This window comes from Podarcis melisellensis, assembly GCF_964234715.1.
Source record: "Podarcis melisellensis genome assembly, chromosome: 2".
NCBI classification, from domain to species: domain Eukaryota; kingdom Metazoa; phylum Chordata; class Lepidosauria; order Squamata; family Lacertidae; genus Podarcis; species Podarcis melisellensis.
Genome location: NC_138529.1, coordinates 105,481,899 through 105,506,114, shown reverse-complemented (window position 1 = coordinate 105,506,114; position 24,216 = coordinate 105,481,899). Strand labels below are relative to the sequence as shown.

General features: G+C 42.7%; 2 protein-coding genes and 1 long non-coding RNA gene across 5 annotated transcripts in view; 1 reads left to right on the top strand and 2 right to left on the bottom strand.

Annotated features, from left to right (window-relative positions):
* Positions 1 to 8,762, top strand: part of LOC309364956 (pantothenate kinase 3) — a 31,400-nt gene extending 22,638 nt beyond the window's left edge. The window contains exon 7 of the mRNA XM_081903004.1: positions 8,622 to 8,762. Within this exon, the coding sequence (XP_081759130.1) occupies positions 8,622 to 8,747 (126 nt within the window). The 3' untranslated portion in view covers positions 8,748 to 8,762. The remainder of the gene's footprint in view (positions 1 to 8,621) is intronic.
* Positions 1 to 24,216, bottom strand: part of LOC309365493 — a 78,506-nt gene that overhangs the window by 2,273 nt on the left and 52,017 nt on the right. The window lies entirely within an intron of this gene.
* On the bottom strand, positions 1,957 to 22,789 carry HDAC11 (histone deacetylase 11). Of its 3 annotated transcripts, none has more exons than XM_081903078.1 (11): positions 22,700 to 22,789; positions 18,728 to 18,876; positions 18,244 to 18,344; positions 14,764 to 14,790; positions 13,974 to 14,090; positions 11,731 to 11,773; positions 10,571 to 10,647; positions 9,283 to 9,345; positions 4,983 to 5,079; positions 2,776 to 2,954; positions 1,957 to 2,584 (listed from the first exon to the last, which is right to left on the bottom strand). In XM_081903078.1, the coding sequence occupies exons 2-11, from the start codon at positions 18,792 to 18,794 to the stop codon at positions 2,375 to 2,377; spliced, it is 981 nt and encodes a 326-aa protein (XP_081759204.1). In that variant the 5' UTR covers positions 18,795 to 18,876; positions 22,700 to 22,789; the 3' UTR covers positions 1,957 to 2,374. The 3 variants fall into 3 exon arrangements, with proteins under 3 accessions (XP_081759204.1, XP_081759202.1, XP_081759203.1); XM_081903076.1 differs by lacking the exon at positions 22,700 to 22,789 and adding an exon at positions 22,538 to 22,693; XM_081903077.1 differs by lacking the exons at positions 14,764 to 14,790; positions 22,700 to 22,789 and adding an exon at positions 22,538 to 22,693.

The window sequence follows — 24,216 nt, the reverse complement described above, 5'->3', positions numbered from 1 at the left end:
TCTATAACACGCACCCGACCATAACACGCACGTAGTTTTTAGAGGAGGAAAATCCGTAGGCATGCCACCCATAGGCATTTCCTCCATAACACGCACAGACATTTCCCCTTACTTTCTAGGAGGAAAAAAGTGAGTGTTATGGTGCAAAAAATACGGTATTTATTTATTTAGGCCATTTAAGTCCTAAGGGGAATCGGATGAATTACTTAAGTGCACCTCCCGTCGATTTCATGGGAAACTCAAGCGGAGCTTTTAGCTGTGCACTTTTAGCTGTGCAGTTCTGACTTACTGTGTCCACCTGAAGCAGAAAATAAATAAATATGTATCTTCTCAGTTGCAAACAACCACAACTACAAAAACCAACCAGGCAGCAAGAGTTTGTTATGCCATTGTGGCGAGGAAACGCACCGATCGTCTGGCAGGTGGATAAGCAGGAGGTTTCCGGGCATGCAGTTATATTCCAATATATTTTGACGTCGGACGTACAAGAGGTGCTAAAGCTGAAGAACAGTATTCTGCCACCTTGTGATAAAACTGGAGAAATCAAGAGATATATAGCCGCACCGGCAGCATATCTCTTCTTTCTTGTATCTAAAAATGCAAGAAGGGCCTTTACGCTCGCCAGAAGCTCGGCCCTGCCCTCACCGGTCCTGGAAGGAGCCTAAAAGTCCCATATGCTCAGACTTTGTGCCGTTCATTGGAGGAGATAGGAAGCCCAGAGCACTTGTTCTTTAGATGTCCCTTTTATGAACAGGCACGTAGTAAGACCATTGATCCCCTCCTGGTGAGGCTTGCGGACCTCCCGGAAAAGCAAAAATTTGACCTTTTCCTCTGAGCAAAGATCAGAAGACGACCTGGATGGTCGCCAGATTCTGTGTACAGATCTGTAGGCGCAGACCATCGCCCAACTCAAACTAGTTCGTAAAGAAAATCCCCAAACTCGGTTCTATGAGTGACTCTGGGTCAGCTCCCTGCGGTAGTTTACTGTTGTACATTGTTGTTAAATTTATTGTTGTACAATGTTTTAATTGTTTGTTTTCCTTCTGTGACTGTACCCCCAAGTGTGTTTTATAAGCTAGTCTCCGACCGTAATAAATTATCTCTCTCACCTTGTGATGCAGAGAACCACAGGTGTAACAATGTGAAGCATAATCACTTCACAATAACAGGGGAAACCTGTTAGGGTTGTTTTAAAAATAAATCATCCCAGTCGAACATGAATCTGCTTGGGGAAGAGTAGCCCCTGCTGCAATTCAGAACACACACATGACCTCCTTACGTTTGCAATAGCCGGGAAATGTTTCTCAAAAACACTTCTGCTGCTGGTTTTAAATGGGTTCTCTGATCCGCCTAAACAAATAGCTGTACCCTTGGAAGGAGGCCTACTTTCCTGTGTGTTTCTCCTCATATGCTGCAGTCAGCATCTGAAGTCCTGCTCCAGATGCCTCAACTCCATGAAGCACGGCTGGTGACAACCAGGACTATAAAGTTATTTCCAACCAGGTGAGGGACCTCAGGCGCCCATCACTGTAATGTTTCAGGTGGCTGGCAAAAAACACGGATGTTTACTAAAGTTTTCATCTGGCTGTTTTTATTTGTTCTGGTTTATTCCTGAGACTGTTTTGGGCAGGCACCCCCAAACTTGGCCCTCCAGATGTTTTGGGACTACAACTCCCATCATCCCTAGCTGGCAGGACCAGTGGTCAGGGGTGATGGGAACTGTAGTCCCAAAACAACTGGAGGGCCGAGTTTGGGGATGCCTGGTTTAGGGTGTTGTTGTTTACTGGCTGTTTTGAAATTACTCGTTTTTCACACCAATACTTTGGCCTTTTGACTGCAGCTAGGAATGGGGATTGTGACGTCTTTTACTATTGTGTGGAGCTTGGATAAATAATAATTTTAATAACTTTGTTATTTCTACCCCGTCCATCTGGCTGGATTTGTTAGCTACCTTGAGTTTCTTTTGAAAAATTAAGCCGGATGGAAGTTTCCCAGATAAAAAAATAATAAGTTAAAAAATTAAAATATTACATAATTCTCTTTTGAAAAGAAAAACGGACTACTGTAAGAAAGAGTATTAGTGTTTTTTTACCACTCTGACCACAGCAAGAAATAACCAAATCCAGAATTTATGCCCATCTTAATCTTTTAAAAGCACTGGAAGAGAGAGAAACATAATCTGTTGGTATTCCTTGTGGGACCACTGACTGCCGCTGGTAAGTACAGCAAATTAATTTCGCCATTAGAATACATTAATTCTACGAGAACTGGAGCATTTCTTGTCTCTCGGTTTAAATATTAAACAATTAAGAGTTGCCTTCTACAATAACCCCAACGTCCTCGTTCTGCAGTGACAGGTTAGCCGATCTCCCTTTTATTTTCCATGCATCGTTTCTACCTTGGCCCCTTCACCTTCACCAAAGGCAGTCTCCTTCTCAATCAGGCCTTGGCTATGCAAATTGAGAAGGGAATCTGCGATAATCCTTGCTGTCCTCTTCTGATAGCCTCCAGAGGTCACCATCAAAATAGGGATTCTGTGTTTCCTTGCAGCTCTGAACACAATTTCATCACGATCGATAATCCCCTGCAGTTACAAAAAAAAAAAAGGAAGCACATTGCTGAACGTCATTGTGGTTCATAAACCATTTTAGCTCATGTTTTTAACATAATATATGCTGGAGTAAACAAAATCATTTAGGAACCCAGGGTGATCAAGCGTCCTCTTCAGTCCAGACTCTGACTTTGATTTTAGAGGAGACTCTGTGTGCTACGAACCTGAGGTGAAATAGCCAGGCCTCCCAAGGGGTCACCGTCCAAGATGTCCGTTCCGGCATTATAAACAATGATGTCCGATTTTACTTCGTTCAGTGCACCTTCCACATGCGTTTTTACTTTCTGAAGATACTCTGCATCTTCTGTGCCCCAGTCCAATTCAACTTTCCGCCTTATGGCTCCTGAAAGTTACCATGAGTCATATATACAATGATTTGGATGTGGAATAAAGGTAAAACAGTTTCTGATATTGAGTCAGACTTCCGTTACAAGCTCTGTGTTATTTTAGTAATCAATAGGTGGGATTTGTTTCCAGGCTTATCAGCCCCCAGTGGCTGGTGGTGTGCTCATTCATTTCTGTGGGTCTACTCTAAGTAAAGCTTCACTGAATGCCACCCAAAGTAAATAAGCTATAAGGTAAAGGGTAAAGGACCCCTGGATGGTGAAGTCCAGTCAAAGGTGAGTATGGGGTTGCGGTGCACATCTCACTTTCAGGCTGAGGGAGCCGGCGTTTGTCTACATACAGCTTTCCGGGTCATGTGGCCAGCAAGACTAAACCGCTTCTGGTGCAACAGGACACCGTCACGGAAATCAGAGTGCAAGGAAATGCCCGTTTACCTTCCTGCCACAGCTGTACCTATTTATCTACTTGTGCTGGCGTGCTAGGTAGGTAGGCAGGAGCAGGGACAGAGCAACAGGAGCTCACCCCGTTGTGCGGATTCAAACCGCCAACCTTCTGATCGGCAAACCCAAGAGGCTCAGTGGTTTAGACCACAGCGCCACACGCATAACTACAAATAAGCTACAGCAAAGTACAAAAGACGAGGTCCAATATACAGTGGTACCTCTGGTTATGAACTTAATTAGTTCCGGAGGTCTGTTCTTAAGCTGAAACCGTTCTTATCCTGAGGTGCTCTTTCGCTAATGGGGTCTCCTGTTGTGTGCGCACCTCTGACGCGCGTTTTCCGTTCGCATCCTAGGGCAAAGTTTGCCACTAGGAGCAGCTACTTCCGGGTTAGCAGAGTTTGTAACCTGAAGCGTTCATAAACAGAAGCATTCGTAACCAGACACTGTAGCTTATAAAAATGATGCAACATCAAATATTTTATTATTGATTTCTTACATTTACTTCCCACCCTTCCACCAAAGAACTATGCAAGGGGTGATGTGCACTTATTCCCTTCCTCTCTTGCTCAAAAGGAGTGTGACGACCTGGGCTGCAAATGAGGCTGGGAGATGACAAGTGGCCCAAAATCAGTGAACTGAGCCTCACGGTCATTTGGACACTGGGCTCTCTGGTCCCAGTCAAACCATGACTAGCCACTTCATTGCTGGACTAGAAGTCCAACAGCATCATGCAGAGTCATAAGTTGGTCATCCCTGGCTAAGATATTTGGATATTTTTTTTAGTACAGTGTATCCTGGTTTCCCTTCCCCATTCTAGTCAAGCTTGCAAAGGTAAAGGGACCCCTGACCATTAGGTCCAGTTGTGGCCGACTCTGGGGTTGCAGCGCTCATCTCGCTTTACTGGCCAAGGGAGCTGGCATACAGCTTCCGGGTCATGTGGCCAGCATGACTAAGCTGCTTCTGGCGAACCAGAGCAGCGCACGGAAAAGCTATTTACCTTCCTGCCAGAGTGGCACCTATTTATCTACTTGCACTTTGACGTGCTTTCGAACTGCTAGGTTGGCAGGAGCAGGGACCGAGCAACGGGAGCTCATCCCGTCGCGGGGATTTGAACCGCAGACCTTCTGATCGGCATGTCCTAGGCTCTGTGGTTTAACCCACAGCGCCACCCACGTCGCTTTCTAGTCAAGCTAGCATCCCCCAAAGGCAAGTCAGTCCTCCATGGTCACCCGAGACGGGTGCCAACAACAGCATCCATGTATTCTCCCCACTTTTAAAATCTGGAGTGAGCCTTAGACAGCAGAGAGAAAACTTGGGAATGCATGTCTGGGTCCCGCTTTCCAAGCTGCTGGTTCGAGATTTCTAGCAGCAGCATACCACTATCTAAAAAAAACAAGATCCCAAGGATGTCTCACACAGAGAAGATTTCATATATCTGAACAGTGCAATGGGGGGAAAAAACAGCAAATAGTTTTATTCACCAAAGAGCAACATTTCAATTGTAAAAAAGGCAATTCCTCTATTGGCAAGTTTTATTTTGAATTGTTTTAAGGTCACAAAAGCTGGGGAGATCACCCACTTACGTTTAGCAAATCCATCTCCTGGATAAATATACCTGTTGTAAACGTCCATAATATACACTCGTCGGTCATCCATAAAGTCTCTTTCATGGCCATTTCCCTGTAAGTTTACCAACACCAAGTTAATGCAAATCAAGCCCAATTAGTGAGTAACATAGATTAATGGAATTTCACTATTTGTTTTTGCTCCTTACGAAAAGAGTGCACAGGATATTATGATGCTTATTATGCCGTAAAATAGTATGCAAATATGAAGATACAGATATGGATATAGGCACACATTCAAAAGTTTAATATACCCAATGTTTTCCTTATCTTCTCCATATACAATAACCAATCTGACAGATTTCTTTTTTGGGGGGAGAGTCTACATACAATCTAGATTCAAAGAGGTATTTTCCAAATTTTCAAGCCTCATCTTTATTTCTCAGAAGTTTCCTATAACGGTGAATACTTAAAGACTCATTTTTCAGCAGATCATTCAAATGATGCAGTCATCAAAACCACTGATCCTTTGTTTTCTCTGCCTTCTATTTGTCGGCTCATTTAATGCAAATGGGTTTCTTTAAAAATATATATTAAAAATTTACTCGATTTACAAAAGTATGTGCGTTGTCTCTTTTCTCAGGTTGTGAAGTCTTTTCTATATGCAGTGGCACCTCGGTTTACGAACTTAATCCGTTCTGGAAGTCTGTTCTTAGACTGAGGTAAAGTTCGCAAACCGGGACACTACATCTGGTTTTGCAGAGTTCGAAAACCGAACAGTTCGTAAACAGGACTGTTTGTAAACTGAGGTTTACCACTATACCAGTTACATATGACGTGAGACATTAGTGTTGCACACAGAATAAGGTTGGGGAAGAAGAAAAGGGTGGGAGGAGAGAAGTGATACACTTATATTCTTTGTTTTTTAAAAAATTATTAACTGGCCAATCACATCAAATTAAATCACATCACATAAATTCCGAATTACAAGCCAAATTTTGAATTTTGTTGGGGGGTCCCATACTTCAAGATCCGAAGGGGAATTCTGATCATCTTCTTACTGCTGCGTTAATGTCCAAATCAGTCCAGACAGAGTTCGTAATTCTATCCCATCTTATCCCATCTTATCTTGCTGTTTCCACATCACATCTTGTTCATATATTTTCTCTTTTTTCTTTATGATCTCTTCTGATAGTCTCCTTAAGCCGATAAACACCAATAGTAATAATCCTGTGTGAATTTTTATTCTTATATTTTGGGGGGAGAGGTTACATCTGCATCACTTGCGTAGGTTCTCTTTCTGTTTATTATATTTCCTTGGTGGTGAGAGAGGTTGGGTGGGGGTTTCATAGGAGGGAGGTGGAGAAGCAGTTAAACCCCAGCTGGTATAGATCCCTTTAACTTCACACTCCTTACCATTCCCCCATTCTATTTAAAAGCCCTGATTTCCCCTCCCTTCACTTCCTCCTTGCAGCTGAAACACAAGCACTGTAATGCTTTTGGAAATTTCCTTTGTTTGCTCTGCTCCAAAGGAATGAGGTCTTTTGTGCTCAACTTACAATGAGCCAGGTAAAAGGTAAAGGTAAAGGGACCCCTGACCATTAGGTCCAGTCGTGGCTGACTCTGGGGTTGCGGCGCTCATCTCGCTTTATTGGCCGAGGGAGCCGGCGTACAGCTTCCGGGTCATGTGGCCAGCATGACTAAGCCGCTTCTGGCGAACCAGAGCAGTGCATGGAAACACCGTTTACCTTCTGCCAGAGCGGTACCCATTTATCCACGTGCACTTTGATGTGCTTTCGAACTGCTAGGTGGGCAGGAGCAGGGACCGAGCAACGGGAGCTCGCCCCGTCGCGGGGATTCGAACTGCCAACCTTCTGATCGGCAAGTCCTAGGCTCTATGGTTTAACCCATAGCACCACCTGCGTCCCTTACACTGAGCCAGAGAGGTTTGCAAAACAGGGAAGCAGTATATATCACTGCTCCTGCAAAATTCTCTTTAGGTTTTGGGGCAAGGGAAAGGAATTATCTTCTCTCTCCTCCCTCTGGCCTGCTTGGAGCCAAGGAACTCCGAATGCTAGCATGGCCTTGCCTTAACTTTCAATCCCTTGCGGAGGTTTTATGGTTTTGTAAAGCCTGATAAGGGGTAGTGGAGAGGGAGGACTAACCCAAGGTTTCAAGTTCGCTTCAAGCAACCCATAACACTGGGGAACAAAATTGTTGTGGCACTGACACGTGCAGTTGTTCTAACCTAATTTTGACGTGCTGATTTCATATCTGAAGTTGGTTTTGTTCTCCAAGCCCTAGGGCTTTTTTTGCAATTCATGTTTTTCACTTTTCACCATAATCTTTGTTTTTCACAAGGCAAGAATTCAATATTTTATTAAACACATAGCCAAAGTAGTACAATATGAGTATAAATGTAAGTGACTTATATAGCATTGAACATGACATGTATAGCATTGAAAATGCCATGTATATCTATGTACAGTTAGAGGTATGCAAAAAAAAAATGTATTCTTTTGCATGAGATTTTTCAACTTTTCTTTTATGTTCTTTCAATGCTGATTTCAAATCTGAAATCGATTTTCGTGTACATGCTATAATTATCTTTTGATTTCCGACTTTAGACAATATGTCATATTTACACTGGGGATAAGTGGACACTGACACTTTGATCTACCCTAACCACATGGTTCCAGTTACAGATAGGTAGCCGTGTTGGTCTGCCATAGTCAAAACAAAACAAAATTCCTTCCAGTAGCACCTTAAAGACCAACTAATTTAGTTCTTGGTATGAGCTTTCGTGTGCATGCACACTTCTTCAGATACACTGAAACAGAAGTTTCCAGACCCTTCTATATAGTGAGAAGGTGGGGAGGGGTATTACTCAGAAGGGTGGTGGGAATGGGTGATTGGCAGATAGCTGTGATGAGCCTGTTGACGACTCTTAAGGACTGCAATAGGTCTTACAGGAAAAAGCAAGGGGTGAGAAGGTGAAAAGTGGCTTTGTCATGTATAATGAGATAAGAATCCAATGTCTTTGTTCAGGCCAGGTTTCTCCATGGTTTTAAGTTTGGTGATAAGTTGCAATTCAGCAGCTTCTCTTTCCAGTCTATTTCTGAAATTCCTTTGTAGTAAAACAGCTACTTTGAGATCTTGTATAGAATGTCCTGGGAGATTGAAGTGTTCTCCTACTGGTTTCTCTGTTTTGTGATTCCTGATGTCTGATTTATGTCCGTTTATTCTTTGGCGTAAGGTCTGGCCATTGGATTCTTATCTCATTATACATGACAAAGCCACTTTTCACCTTCTCACCCCTTGCTTTTTCCTGTAAGACCTATTGCAGTCGTTAAGAGTCGTCAACAGGCTCATCACAGCTATCTGCCATTCACCCATTCCCACCACCCTTCTGAGTAATACCCCTCCTCACCTTCTCACTATCTAGAAGGGTCTGGAAACTTCTGTTTCAGTGTATCTGAAGAAGTGTGCATGCACACGAAAGCTCATACCAAGAACTAACTTAGTTGGTCTTTAAGGTGCTACTGGAAGGAATTTTTTTTGTTTTGATCTACCCTAACCACATGGTAATTATTGTTTTGCAAACTTAATTTTTCTTTATTTTTACTGTTTTGTAACTTAAATATTTGTATTTTTCAGATCAGACCATGGCTTCTTCAAGTAGACAAAAATGTGTCCAGATGCTTTTGTCTACAACTCCCAGCTGCTAGGAGAGGTGGCCCACAACATCTGAGCATCGGCAGGTTCAGAAATGGCTGTGCTTAGCTACAGTTTAATACATTTTTTGCTTCTGGTCAGGGTTCTTTGGGCCTCTGTCAATATGTGCAATATGCCCCCACTGGAAGTCTGACCATTTCCCTATTTTGCAGATCTCAAAATTTCCCCCAAATGCCACTCCATTATCATAGAATCATGGAATTGTAGAGTTGGAAGGGACCGCAAGGGTCATCTAGTTCAGTGTTTCCCAACCTTGGGCCTCCAGATGTTTTTGGCCTACAACTCCCATCATCCCTAGCTAGCAAAACCAGGGGTCAGGGATGATGGGAATTGTAGTTCAAAAACAGCTGGAGGCCCAAGGTTGGGAAACACTGTTCAACCTCTGTAATGCAGGAATCTTTTGCCCAACGTGGAGCTGAAACCCACGACTCCGAGATTAGAAGTCTCACATATCAAGTTTCCTATATATGTTTTGCTTTTGCAATTTGTTCAGTATCAATCAACTTACTTTGTGGCACAATTCTGCCGTTACCTGATTCAGGAGTTCTGTTTCGAATTAAACTTTTCGCATTTGATCACTCACCTGATGCGCATCCAGGTCTATGATAGTTGCCTTAGAAACTCCTTCCATCCTTTCAAATAAAAACTGGAATACAGAGAAAAGAAATAAAGAAAAAATGATTTTTTAAAAAAAATTAAATCGGATTTTTTAAAAAAAAAAAATCAGATTTTTAAAATAAAATGCTTTTGGAGGAAAAATATTTCTAAAGATAGTTTTCGATTTAAGTTATATTATAGTCCAAAGGCTATTCATCAGGAAATAAGGATTTATTTAAAGTTTTCCATGTGTGCTAAAACTCAGTCTAAGTTTTTTTTTTTAATCGTTTAACCACATCAGTTAACAAACATGGATACATATGCTATCATGTTACTGTCTTAGTTAAATAAATTGTTACTAATGATTATTTTTCTCCTTCCAATAAAGTGCAGCAGAAAAGTTTCCAAATATAAAGTTAACTTATTAAACCTCACAATAATTTCAGATTTATCTGTCTATGTATTTCTAACAGTACAACCAAATCAGTAAATTTTTTATATAACTGTAAAAACTACTCTGAAAATTTATTATTCCAAAAACGAAACCTTCATCTGGATGCAAATATTAAGATTATACCAGCAAGAATGAGTCTTTCTGTTAAAAAAAAAAAAAAAAGATTTAAATCAAGTCTTACCGACTAGTGATTTAAATTGTGATTTAAATCAAATCCACCTTGATCCAGACTAATAAGCCCAAACATTTCCATGAGATTCATACTGTTTACTTGTCCATGGATAGGCTCCAATATAGCTTTTCTCTGCCTCGCCTCAGGGATTTTGGTGCTTTGTTAAATGGCTAAATACAAGGTCAGTGTTCATCCATCTGGGATCTGTCACATTTTACGATGATTTAAAGGCTTTAAGCAATAATTTAAAGGCTTTAAAGGAAGCTGTAGTCTGTGGCTACAGCTAAACAGGTCTAGCCCCAAGCAATGAGAGACTGCCTGGATCACCCCAGCTAAACCCAATTCTCTAGCTTGGGGCTGCTGTGTTTATGACTTCATAGGACTTCAGATGAGAGTTTCTGCATTACTGTGTCCATCCCTTTCACTGAATCAACAGCATTCCAAGTAAGACAAAGTCCACCTTCCTCGATACACTGTTAGGACATACCTATCTTACTAGGATTACAGCAGCTTTCGAAGACGGTACTCCATTTCCACACTATCTGATTCATTAATAACAAATTTAGGCTACAGGTATATGCTGACATTTGTTAAGTTTATGCAAAAATAATAATGATGATGTTGTTGCTTGCAGTGGATCTTCCATACCTTCAGAGCCAATGAGATATCAGCATATGCACAAAACCCTCCACCTTTATCACTTGAGCAGTGATGAAAGCCACCACCTGGAAAAAGAAATGGTAAATAATGAATAATGTATTTAAATAAACTACCAGATGCCATGGAAAACACAATTGTCATTATATACCGTATTTTTCACTCTTTAAGACGCACCAGACCACAAGACGCACCTAGTTTTTGGAGGAGGAAAACAAGAAAAAAAATATTCTGAATCTCAGAAGCCAGAACAGCAAGAGGGATCGCTGCGCAGTGAAAGCAGCAATCTCTCTTGCTGTTCTGACTTCTGGGATAGCTGTACAGCCTGCATTCGCGCCATAAGACGCACACACATTTCCCCTTACTTTTTAGGAGGGAAAAAGTGAGTCTTATAGAGCAAAAAATACAGTAAATATGCAGCTGATGAGCAGGTTGTTTCATGAGCCATGCTTCTTTAACCGGCTCCGTAACAACATTAATGAGCAAACTCTCCAAAAACCTTACACTTTTTCCTGTTTGTCCTGCTTTTTGTCCTGAGAAGGACAAAGCTTTAAATACCTAGGCATGTCTAAACCTTCTTTGCTCCTATGTGTTTAAAAAAAGAAGTGGGAAATGGCAGCTTCTCTAATCAAAAGGAGTTTCAATATCCTTTTCATTATCGGACACAGGCAGAAGCTGGCTTGTTTAAAAAGCAACCCTCGTTAAGGTTAAGCAGAGTTTGTCAGCCTGGAGGACGTAGCAAACTGCAGTTCACCCTAAGCAGAAACCGCTGAACTCCTGAGTTGCATCAGAGCACTGGGGAGCGGCGAGCATGCAGGCAGAGGGTTATGGCACTCAGAATCATGGTTGAGCCTATGGGTCACCAATGTGGTGGCCATGGGCAAAAATACACCCCAAAATATATTCCCCGGTTCTGCAGGATCCCCTCCTGCCCCTGCCCCACTGAAATTAGGCTTGAAAGAAGCCTTCTATTGCCATAGCGGTCAACTTTTCCCTTTCCTTGCGAGGAATCCTATTCAGAATGAGGGAATCAGATGTGGTCAGTGAAGACTAAAGAGGAACAAACCGGGGCAGATAAAAAAAAATGACCAGAATGTGGACCAAAATTTTTGCTGAGAGGCATTGAAGGAGGAAGATACATTGCTACTCACCAATATTAATTGCCCATCCTCTCTCAATGGCCAGTTTCCCTGCCTTCAAAAAAAATGAAATAGGGGAGTGGGAAATCTTTATCATCATCATCACCATCATCATTATTTTCAAAATTCATGCAACAGAGGCAGTGGCGTAGCGTGGGTTGTCAGCACCCGGGGCAAGGCAAGTAATTTGCGCCCCCTAACCCGGGGCAAGGCAAGTAATTTGCGCCCCGTAACCCCTAACCTGCCGCCGCTGCCAGCTTCTTCTTGCTGCTGCCTGGTCTGGTCTGGTGTGGTTCTCTCCCGCGCTCAGCGCTGCGCTGGGCGGCCGCTGCACTGTCCCTCCCCCAGATAGTCCCTCGCTCTCTCTCAACACCGCACGCCTGGCACCCACCCCCTCCACAGTGGGCGGCGGCTCGGATTGGATTCGCACAGCCAGCACTGCAGTGAGAGAGAGAGAGTGAGCCAGGTAGGGACAGAGAGCTGCGAGTGCGAGTGCGCCCCCCCCAGATGTTGCGCCCGGTGCGGCCGGCCCCCCCTGCACCCCCCACGCTACGCCACTGAACAGAGGTGTCCAACTTGTATCTCAATCTGGATGTTTTGAATTGTTCTTTAATATACCCAAATGCTTGGAAACTTGAATGTTTACAAAACTAAAGCATGCTGGATCAGACTTTCCAAAACAAGGCACAGAAAATACTAAGTGAGATCAATTATGTTCCCTCCTGAATAAATACACTTATGAACAAGCTGTGGGGGGAAAGATGCGCTTCAGATTCAAAAGCAAGGAAAAGCACAGAAGGTCAAAAATCAAATGTGAGTCTACTCTGAAACATGGGTCAAGGTTGTAGAATCTGTCCAGCAAACATAAATAGTTAAGTCATTCAAGTCAAAGCAGAAACGCCATACGGAAACACATTAATGACAAATAATTTCCCCCTTCTTCCAGATCTAAAACCTTCTCATTTCTTATGCTACCTGGCTGGATGACGCACCCTGAAAATATGGACATCCACCTTTACCGTATTGGCCCAAATATAAGCCGCACCTTTAAAATTCAAGGGGGGGAAAGGAAAAAAAGACAATAGCCGAATATAAGCCGCTCCCTTAAAATTCCACGGGCACTCATACCCGTTCCGTTTTATCGTATGTCAAGCTGTGATATTGCCAGTGTTAAGTAATGAATAATGATTTTTTTAAAAATCCAGTTACATTACAGGGCATTGTAACATTCACCATAGGCGGTTCTGAAATGTGAACTACAGAAAACATTTTTTTTTAGTTTTAAAAAATGCTATTCATTTAATTTGATGAACATTTGGTTTCCCCAGTAGTGATGTATGGAAGTGAGAGCTGGACCATAAAGAAGGCTGTTCGCCGAAGAATTGGTGCTTTTGAATTCTGGTGCTGGAGGAGACTCTTGAGAGTCCCGTGGACTGCAAGAAGATCAAACCTATCCATTCTGAAGGAAATCAGCCCTGAGTGCTCACTGGAAGGACAGATCGTGAAGCTGAGGCTCCAAGACTTTGGCCACCTCATGAGAAGAGAAGACTCCCTGGAAAAGATCCTGATGTTGGGAAAGATGGAGGGCACAAGGAGAAGGGGACGACAGAGGACGAGATGGTGGGACAGTGTTCTCGAAGCTACCAGCATCTGTTTGACCAAACTGCGGGAGAAGTGGAAGACAGGAGTGCCTGGTGTGTTCTGGTCCATGGGATCACGAAGAGTCGGACACGACTAAACGACTAAACAACAAGCTTTAATGCTTTATACACTTAAAGTACTTAGGCCTATACAGTGATGTGTAACAGCATGTGAGGTGGCCTTGATTTAAACAGTTGATGTTTCTATATTTTTATTTAGTGCCAGTAACTGGTTTTTGCAGTGCCATTCAATGGTACAAGGCGCCATTTACCAGAGATTGACATACTGAAATGTATTATCATATAATGATAATATATTTAATGTTAATGTGGCATTCACCTATTTCAAATGAAAATTCTCTAATATTCTCATTAAACGAGAATATACTCCAAAAGATTATTCTCGAGAATTTCACGTCACTAGATCTGGTATAACAAAGCTTCCTACATTCCTTCCATCAAAGATAGTTTTGTCCTTTCATAGCACGTAGGGCCAATGGGCATATCTATTTATAGACCTAAAAATTATAATAATTAAATATGCATATTGCCCTTTTAAAATTGCTTTAGAATTAGAATCAAGAGAAGAGAGAGAAAATGAAACAAAATATTTACCATTATTGTTCCTCCAGTTTGAGTTCTCAGGGGCCTCAGCACCTTTCTCTGAACAAGGAAATTGGGCAGAAAAAGAACAGGTGGGATTTCTGTAATTGTAGCCACAACAAAGGACCACTGGAAAGAAAACAAAAGATTACGGATTAGTTGCTCTCAGGGCAATTCATGTCTACCCAAAAGTAAGCACTGCTGAGTTCAATAGGACTCGCTCCCAAGTCAGCATTTACAGGTGGGCTGCTTAAATAACTGATTTATTAGCAGCACCATCTAAACATGTCTACTCAGAAGTAAATTCCTCAGTGTTGCACATAGGACTTACTCCCTAGTATGACAGTTTAGGGTTCATATCTGTTCAAAATACAGCTATATGCGAAGCAAAAACGTGTGCATTTAAAGAAATAATAAAATTACAAAAAGCACCAATGACATCCAGGGAAAGTGCAGATGAGCGAAGGAGAAGAGCAGATTAAATCGCTATATAATAAATCTTTTAATTCAGATCACTGGTCTCAGAAATAAAGCAGCTATTGCTGCTCTTTGATAATGCTTTGGAGTAGTTGTGCCCAATCTAAAAGTAATTTAGAAAACATAAAAAAAACCAGAAGAACGTTAACTACGAAGGCAAAAGTACAGAGCAACAATGGATAAGGGCAATGATTTCAGTGCCATAATTAGCTAATGCAGGAAAACAGCACACTTAAAATGACGGTACAACAAATAACTAAACTGTATTTCATATTCATAGCACTTTCAAGTGTACAGCAAAAGCGCAAAATGATTTCTGGAATACCTCTTCAACGCTTTCCAGTATATGATTCTGTAAGCAGTACAAAGAAAGTTGGAAGAAAATATATTCAAACATCTTGAACAACTCACAGCCATAACTAAACTGCAAACTCTACCATGTTTCAGAGAGTGGTTTGCGACGCGACTCTTAAGCACTGAAAGGTTTTCTTGCCAGTGTCGCAAATTTGTTCTGGGACAATCTACTGAAATATAATTTACCGATATATTTGAGAGAAGTATTAAATCTATATGGCAAATTGTCTTGATAGACGTCCCACAAAAGCAGCACGAGTTTCATCATTTTGCATGAGAAGCACTGCTACTAACCTACCCAAACATTGTCTCTCCATAGGAAAAAATAACCAGTGTGGTATACGGTGAGAAATATTATTAGTCTGGCTTGATTATATGGCCAGGATAAGCGCAACTGCATGATCAGAGTTGGGAATGGGTTTCTTCTCCTATCTTAGACAATGCCACTGGTGTGGAAGCTGACTAAAATGAGGGTTAGTCAAGTTAAAGGTCTAGGAAACCTAGGAACCTCTGGTTGCTTTTTAATTTCTCATTTCCCTTCTACCCATCATATAAAACAGTACATAACCTGTTCTATTTCTGTTTGCGTTGCAGGACATGGAGGTAAAGGATCCCTGGATGGAGGATAAGGGAATGGCCAAGACGCAAATCTTGCTGCTAGCTCCATTGCAAAAGCAAAGTCAAACTGCTATTATCTGGCTATTGACAGCGATTCCTAAACTCAAAATCAAATCCAGACACAAACACACATAGCTGTCAACTTTCAGATTTGAAAATAAGGGATCAGCAGCCTCAAAAATAAGGGATCAGCAGCCTCGAAAATAAGGGATCAGCAGCCTCACCTGTCCTGGGGACAGTCTACGGGATATCTAACAATCCGGGATAGCGGCTGGAAGCAGCGGGAAACGGCGCTGGAATAAGGGAATTTCCCACAAAGAAAGGGAAGGTTGACAGCTATGACAAACTCACCCCAGTAAAGGACAAGCATCAAGAAATTAAAAGCCCACTGTCAGTCCCCCAACTTCTCATAGGGAGAATATCAGCAGTCCTAAAATCGCATCCATGAAATGCGGAACTTTACTCTTCATTAGGAAGAAACAAATGCAGCTCCTGGGGGGGGGGACTTTCAAAACAAGGAGCTATCAGAAGTCAGCAAAATTTGCACACAGGCCAGTGCAAATGTAATACTGCCTTATCTCCTTCTCAGACTTAAGCAATGGCTACACACAATTCTCCTTTTGCTTGAACTTCACCCTTTATTTCATTTTCTGAATGAACCAGGGATAGCATTGCATCTACAGAAGCATTTTCTCTAAAGGTGGTTAAATCTAAACCAGAGTTTGCAACACAATCAAAAGTGGAGTTGCACAGTCCTTAGGCTAAGGACTATTAGTAAAAAAAACAAAAAACCTGGGGCATGCATAACTCTTATTACCATTCACAGGTCCAAAAATGGATGGAAGGAAGGAAGGAAGGAAGGAAGGAAGGAAGGAAGGAAGGAAGGAAGGAAGGAAGGAAGGAAAAGGATGTCTTAACTATGGTCTGCACTGAGCCCAAGTGTTAAATAAATGCAAATTTAGCAGACTGGATTTCCACTGTCTGGAACTAAGATAGTAGAAAGGCATAAAAATTACAGTGTAGAAACTGTTAAAATGTGAGCATAAACTGCACATCTCTTTAGGGTTTTTAATCATCTTTTCTCATCACTGAGATTTAAAAACATGCATGCATAGAGAATGCACCCCTGTAAAGGATAGCATTGGGCTCTCAAGTAAAAACCATCTTTGGGAGATTCTCACAAACCTAAGTTTTGCACCTGTATACGAATTACGGACAATATAATTTAAGTGGTGCTTTAAAAGATATCATCTGAAGAAAAATCAGCCAAATGACACACGGTCTTGCATTCAGCAGAATCTCAGTGATTTCAAAATTTCAAAAAAATATATACTCTTTTAAAAAAACCAGCCCAATTTGGCTGATTTGGAGTAGTAGCCGTGGTGGGGAATCTTCCAGACATTTCAAGCAAGAAATGCACACAGTTAGCGAGAAGGTCAAGAACAGGAACAGGACCCAGTAAATGCCAAAGAAATGGAATGGCAATAAAAAAGGCAATTCTTGAGAATTATAAAAATTGTACAATTAAAACCATAACACACTCCTGATTTCTGTAAATATTCTACAGTAAAGAGGAAAGCAGTATACATCAGAAGGGGATTAAGTTTCCCCCCAAAATGTCTGCAATATAACGCTGAGTCATGCAAAATAAAATTGATTCCTGAGAAGAGTCATAACTGCTTCAAAACTGTCACCTAAAAACCTGAATGAACTTGAGTTGAAAGACAGGGAGAAACTTGGTGGCTTGGAAACCCTGTGGTTGCTTCAATTGCTCCCAATGTTTTTGTTTTGCTTTGTTAGTACTCGCACCCTAGTGACTGTTTATATAAAACCAATTTCAGGAGACAGGAATTCAACTTCCCTCAACAATGGTGCGGTTTTCCATTTAAAATTTTCAAGCCTGGGTTATACAAATGAGCAACTACAACAAGATAGGATATTGCTTTATTTATTGCTTGTTTCTCATGCTTTGTTTGAAAACCAACAGACAGACCAACATCAGGTTTCCGATGAGACAGTATATAGCTTGTTTGAGCCGTGGATAGGGAGCAGGGAGGAAAGCTGTGCAGGGAGGGACTCCCATGGGAAGACGGAAGCACCCATACAATTAAACTACAGTTTAAAACACGCCGTGCCTTTTTGTGACGTGAAAACAAGCCTAAGAACATCAGCTATCTTCTTCTGCTTACTAACGCAGCTGGAGAACATCCCAATTCGGATCTCAAGGGAATTGTTCTCTGCATTAAATCAGAGTTGCATTAATTGGTCATATGATAGTTCAATACAAACAAGCCTTTCCAATTAAAGGCAGTCAGGTGATAATCTCCGTGAAGCTTCAATATGAAACTGGCTTTTCCAGCTTTCAAACAGAGGTACCAAGAAGAGAGTATGACTAAGGCCTGTCTCTCAATCTAGACACTCACGTTCCTCTTACTGTTGGTCTGTACTGCCATTTGAGTTCCCAGAAATATAAAACTTCTCTTTTCCATAGACACAAGGTAAACCCTATCAAAGCATAGTTCTAAAAATACATATTAACTTCTAATGATTTCAGGGGGTTTTTATTTATAGATAATTTGTGGCAAATTTCTATTTTCTATTTTCTATTCAATACCCCTCCCACCCGTCACTATAACCTATGTTTTAACCTAAGACTTAGGAGGGAAATCATGAAAACAAGAATTCTAAAGCTATGAAAGAAAATGTTTTTGCCCTTTCCTGCTTTATGTTCACTTACATGTACTGAGGATTTTGTTTTCTGTGTGTGTGAGAGGGAGAAACATACAGGATGAGCAGGGGGGTCAAAGTTTGTTTCAAACACAAGATACAACACCTTTAATCGATTCAAGTAGCTTCTGGTGTGACCAACTAAAAGGTCTTCTTCAGTTGCTTCTCGAGCTTGTACAATCAAATCATCGGCAATTAGTTTTGCTTCTGAATTGAAAAAGAAAAGCACATTACACCCAAAATCTTACGTAAATAAGGCACACATTTCAATACTGCAGAAGCCAGCACATAGGATTTTCCATTACTAAATTAGGCTTCTGCTTTGCTGTAAACTCCATTGCGCACTAAGCAGAAAACGATAGTTTATTCAGGACCGATGGCTATACCACTGCTGCTTTTAAGGCAGTGCAGTACTGCAGATTTAACAGACAGAAGGCATACTAATCGTCCATATAAAATACAATAAAAATACCAAAGTAATCATAACAGCTGCACACACCAGTAACAATCTACTTCTTGCAGGTTGACTTTTTACAGAATACCGATACAACACAATTTCTACAAAGCTTTCCGTTCAGCACGCACTTTACCTTTCAAAAAATTTATTACTTTCCCCCATTTTCCAGCATCGAATGGATGTAGTTTCTCCAGTCCCATGAATGTAATATTGTAATCTGGAGAATACACAATCGGCCAGCATGTTGGCGGGATGTCGTGGTAGAGTTCTGTTCTGTGAGGCCTAAGAGAAACAGTAACAACATCAGATATCCAAATACCAAAAAGGAGAAATACATGTCACATAAGGTAAAGGTAAAAGGACCCCTGACAATTAGGTCCAGTCATGACCAACTCTGGGGTTGCGGCACTCATCTCGCTTTATTGGCCAAGGGAGCCGGCATACAGCTTCCAGGTCATGTGGCCAGCATGACTAAGCCGCTTCTGGCAAACCAGAGCAGCGCACCTAAAAGCCGTTTACCTTCCCTATTTATCTACTTACACTCTGACGTGCTTTCGAACTGCTAATACCATTCATTATAAGAGATCAAAGGTGAGGGAGGGAAAACCAAACGATCCAATACTACCAAATGTCATCGCTTGTAGCTTTGTTGGGCACAGGAGACATTCTGGGCTGGGAAAGCCACCCTCTTACATCTCAAGCAGCCTTCAGAAAAGGCCTCTTGCCTTTCGTCACCCACTGCTAGAAGTGCCAACCAATCCGCCCAGCCCATTTGGCTCTGGCCATGCAAAGCCAATGAGCGTGGCTGGAAGGAGCAGCTTGTGCATGTGGGATTGTAGAGTGTGGCAACAGGCTTTGCACATGAAGACTAGATAGCAGCAGACTCACAGAATTACAGAACTCGAAGGGACCACGAGGGTCATCTCGTCCAACCCCCCGCAGTGCAGGAATATTCTACCCAATGTGGGGCTCAAACCCACAACCCTGAGATTGAGAGTCTCGTGATCTATCAACTGAGCTATGCTCAATAGCTACACATAAGGCTCCTACCTGTCCCTGATGTCCTCACATCTTTCATACTGTTTTTTCAGCTCATAGGAGAGGAGCCAAACATATTATAATCTCACATTAATTGGCCCAACTGCCAATTGTAATATACAGTTTCTCCCTAAACATGAGAACATAACAGGAACCTGCTGGATTGGGCCAGTGATCTAGTTCAGCATCCTGTTCTTACAGTGGACATGAGTTCAACAGCACTCTCCCCTCCTGGTATTCATAGAACTGTAGAGTTGGATGGGGCCCATAGAAAACCTTGTCCTCCAGGAACTTGTCTAATTCTCTTATAAGAACATGAAGTGCTAAGCTGTGTATCTGGGAGACATGGTATGACTGGCCAATCCTAATCAAAACTGAGGGTGTAAGAAAAGATTGAAACCAGATTTGTTTTAGCTGAAACAAAACAGTAAGGTATTTTAGCTAAATATATATGTATAGTATTTGGCCTGCCTGAATTAAAATTAATTCCCATTCGGGAAATTTCATTACAGATTATCGTTCCAATTGATATAATAGAAAATGCAAGCGTTTTATGGAACAACCCTATGCATATCACTCAAAAGTCCCACTGAGCAATGTAATTTACTCTCTTGTAACAGTGCACAGGACTGTGGCCTTAATTTGATTTCTGTCGTTTAGAACAACACAGAATGTGAGAGTCATATCACAGGGTTCACTCCAGAAATGAACATTCTTTAATTTTAAAACTTTTAATTTAGCATTAATTACTGTATTTTACATGACTGGGATAATATTAGAAAGAGTGATGCGGGTGGCGCTGTGGGTTAAACCACAGAGTCTAGGACTTGCCGATCAGAAGATTGGCGGTTCGAATCCCCACGACAGGGTGAGCTTCCGTTGCTCGGTCCCAGCTCCTGCCCACCTAGCAGTTCAAAAGAACGTCAAAGTGCAAGTAGATAAATAGGTACCGCTCCGGCGGGAAGGTCAACGGCGTTTCCATGTGCTGCTCTGGTTCGCCAGAAGCAGCTTAGTCATGCTGGCCACATGACCCGGAAGCTGTACCCCGGCTCCCTTGGCCAATAAAGCAAGATGAGCTCCGCAACCCCAGAGTCGGCTACGACTGGACCTAATGGTCAGGGGTCCCTTTACCGTTACCGCTTTCTGATGCAACTTTTCATCCTTAGCTAAGAGGGCCATAAATAAAAATGTTCAAACAGCTAAATAATAATAATAATTTTAAAAACACAGTACCACATTCTGAAGTTCAGGCTCAAGCAAGCCACTTCAATGCTTACTTGGTTCAAATAAATGCATTATCTATACGCAACCATGCTATTCACAGAACTAAAGGTCTGCTCTTTAACAAGCCTCATCTCCCAAGGTGCAAACCAACTGCTGGTGTTGCAAACTGGCAGTACCTAATTTTGCAACTGTCACATCATACAATTACCCATTTGAAATGTTTAACTACAGTATCCCCACCCCATTACCTGTTTGTGCACAAACAACACACACAAACAAACCACCCAACACTGCAGCGGAGGAAGCCGACTGCAGTCCTCAAGAAGACCTTACAGGCTCTTAATACTAATAATAAAGCCTTTTTGTTTCGTTTTTAAAGTCTGACATTTTGTCACGTTTTTATATTTTGCTGGAAGCCGCCCAGAGTGGCTTGCTAGGGAAACCCGCCAGATAGGAGGGGTATAAACAGGGCTGGATTTAGGTTTGATGAGGCCCTAAGCTACTGAAGATTTAGGTTTGATGAGGCCCTAAGCTACTGAAGATAATGGGGCCCTTTATAGGTCCAGCTGTCCTTTATCAACAACCAACTGTCATTTTTTTGTGTTGAATATATGCTATATGGCAATTTATGGACCTAATAGGTATCTAAAGCCATTTGCCACTGTTGCTGTATGTAGGCTTTATTTTGTTTATCTTATATTTTGGAAACAAAATAAAGCCTACATACAGCAACAGTGGCAAATGGCTTTAGATACCTATTAGGTCCATAAATTGCCATATAGCATATATTCAACACACACACACAAAAAAAAGTTTATCTTATATTTTGGAAAGTGGCGCTGTGGGTTAAAGCCTCAGCGCCTAGGACTTGCCGATCGAAAGGTCGGCGGTTCGAATCCCTGCGGCGGGGTGCGCTCCCGCTGCTCGGTCCCAGCGCCTGCCAACCTAGCAGTTTGAAAGCACCTCCGGGTGCAAGTAGATAAATAGGGACCGCTTACTGGCGGGAAGGTAAACGGCGTTTCCGTGTGCGGCTCTGGCTCGCCAGAGCAGCGATGTCACGCTGGCCACGTGACCCGGAAGTGTCTCCGGACAGCGCTGGCCCCTGGCCTCTTAAGTGAGATGGGCGCACAACCCCAGAGTCTGTCAAGACTGGCCCCTACGGGCAGGGGTACCTTTACCTTTACCTTTACTATATTTTGGAAATGTACATCTTTTTTTTCCTTTAATTTTTTTTTTGGAGGGGCACAAGCTATAGCATGTTTAGCTTATATGTAAATCTGGTACTGGTATAAATGATATTATTATTATTTCTTATTATTCCACCCATTGCTTTACTCTCTGGAGTCGAGAGGCTGCAGCAGCAGCAGCACTTACGTCGTTGGGTTATTATGAGGCAGGACAAAAGTAGCCACAAAGAGGTGGTTTTTTTGTGTGTAATTTAATACGGACTAATAGCAGCCAGGCCCGTGGGGGCTGCTTCCCTTCCCCCGAGGGGAAGCATCCCCATCCCACCCGGCGCTGGAGGGGGAGGCAGCGAAGCAGAGGGCGCCTCGACCTCCCTCCGCCTGAGCCGTCCCCCGTCGGAGGCAGGAGCGGCGGTCGCTAGACCTGCCCGGGCTCCTCCCTCCTCGCGTCTCCTCCTCCGCCCGGGGCCCACGCAGTCCCGCCGCTCGTTACTCACATGGTGCCCCCTCGCGTGTCCATCTACCTATCTACTTGTATCTATCGACATCTACGGACGCACGCAGGTCCAGAGAGCCCATGACTCGGTGTTAACTGAGCATGCCCGGCTCCCGCGAGCATGCTCAGAACCGCCGAGCGAAGCCGCCGCCCGAGCCCTCACCCCGCGGAGCTGGTTTATCGCGCGGCGCGCGTAGGGACGCCGCCCCAACCGGCCGGCCAACCAATCAGCGCGCCCGTTTCCTGTTTCATCCTCCGCACAACATCCCTGGGAGGTAGGCTAGGCTGGAGGATAGTGAGGGGGCCCGAGGTCACCCGGTGTGGGGCAGGCTGGTAGAGAAAGGTCTTCAGTTGCTTTCAAGCAGGTGAGGAAGAATCTGGGTTGGTTTAAAAATAGTAAAAAAATAAATAGTAATTTGGGGAAACCCCCTGATATTTTATTTTTTATTTGTTCATTAAAGAAACATATACACTGCTAACAACAACAACAACCCTCGAAGCAATTCACGGAAAAGGTAAAAAGATTTAACAATAATTCAAAACACCCAGAAAAATAAAATCAGTAACAAACCCAAAACAGATTAAAACACACAGCAACAGTCTAAATTTCTGGGTAGGCGTCTCTATAAAAAAAAAAATAAACAAATTTTTTTCCCCTTCCAGTAGCACCTTAAAGACCAACTAAGTTAGTTCTTGGTATGAGCTTTCGTGTGCATGCACACTTCTTCAGATACGTATCTGAAGAAGTGTGCATGCACACGAAATCTGAAGAAGTGTGCATGCACGCGAAAGCTCATACCAAGAACTAACTTAGTTGCTCTTTAAGGTGCTACTCGAAGGGGGTGGGGGGGAAATGTTTTGACTATGGCAGACCAACACGGCTACCTATCTGTAACTATAAAAAAGAATGTTATTAGCAGGCGGTTCTGGGAGGTTTGCTGGTTCCTAAACTTTAATTCCAGGTCTAAACTATTGGAGGGGAAAATCCCAGTCCTTTATCAATCTGGCTGGGCTGTATACAGCCAGATACATATGCCTTATATGATATATAAGGCAGCTTTAACAAAATGAGCTTGGGCGCCCCCCGGAGGGCAAAAACAAAGCGTTTGAAAATCGTGGGGAACGGAGTAAGAAATCTTTAAGGCAAACATCAGCGGAGGCGGAGATCGGGATCTCTTGCAAGCTCTTGCAGTACCAGCCATATGCATCCGGCTTCCCACTGGCACCCCCCCCCAACTCCTCGTCTCCTCCCCACACATTAATGGTAGCATTCCACAATTACATTTGCAAGCAGCCCCCGCCCCTTCAATCCCGCTGCCCTCCGTGACCATTTGCTGCATTCCTTCCAACTGCTAAAGTTTGCAAGCTTCTCTTCAACGCTCTTTCAGGGCCTGATCCAGGGGCGGCTGCCGCTGCTGTTTTGCAAGCACCCGTCCCTTTTTTGCAGCTCTGCAAATTTCTAACGAAGCCTGCAGGGGGAGAACAGCGGCGCAACTGCAAGCAGTTCTCCAAGGTCAACATTCGCGCTGTTTGAAATATATGTTTACGCTGACATGGCTTTGCTTGCTCCCGACCACAGAAAGAAAAGCAAGAGATCCAGGGGCTTGGAGAGAGGGGGGGGCAAGACCCTGTAGCTTTCCTTTAGAGGCACAATGCGCTCCAAAGAGAAGCCTCCCCAGA

Excerpts from the sequence above, each read along its gene's own strand:
- HDAC11 (XM_081903076.1), bottom strand. The coding sequence starts at position 22,560 with ATGGACACGCGAGGGGGCACCAT. Across the intron at positions 2,955-4,982 it reads AGGAGATGGATTTGCTAAAC|GAGCCATAAGGCGGAAAGTT; the intron begins GTAAGTGGGTGA and ends GGTAACTTTCAG. Across the intron at positions 2,585-2,775 it reads GCCTGGCTATTTCACCTCAG|GGGATTATCGATCGTGATGA; the intron begins GTTCGTAGCACA and ends TTGTAACTGCAG.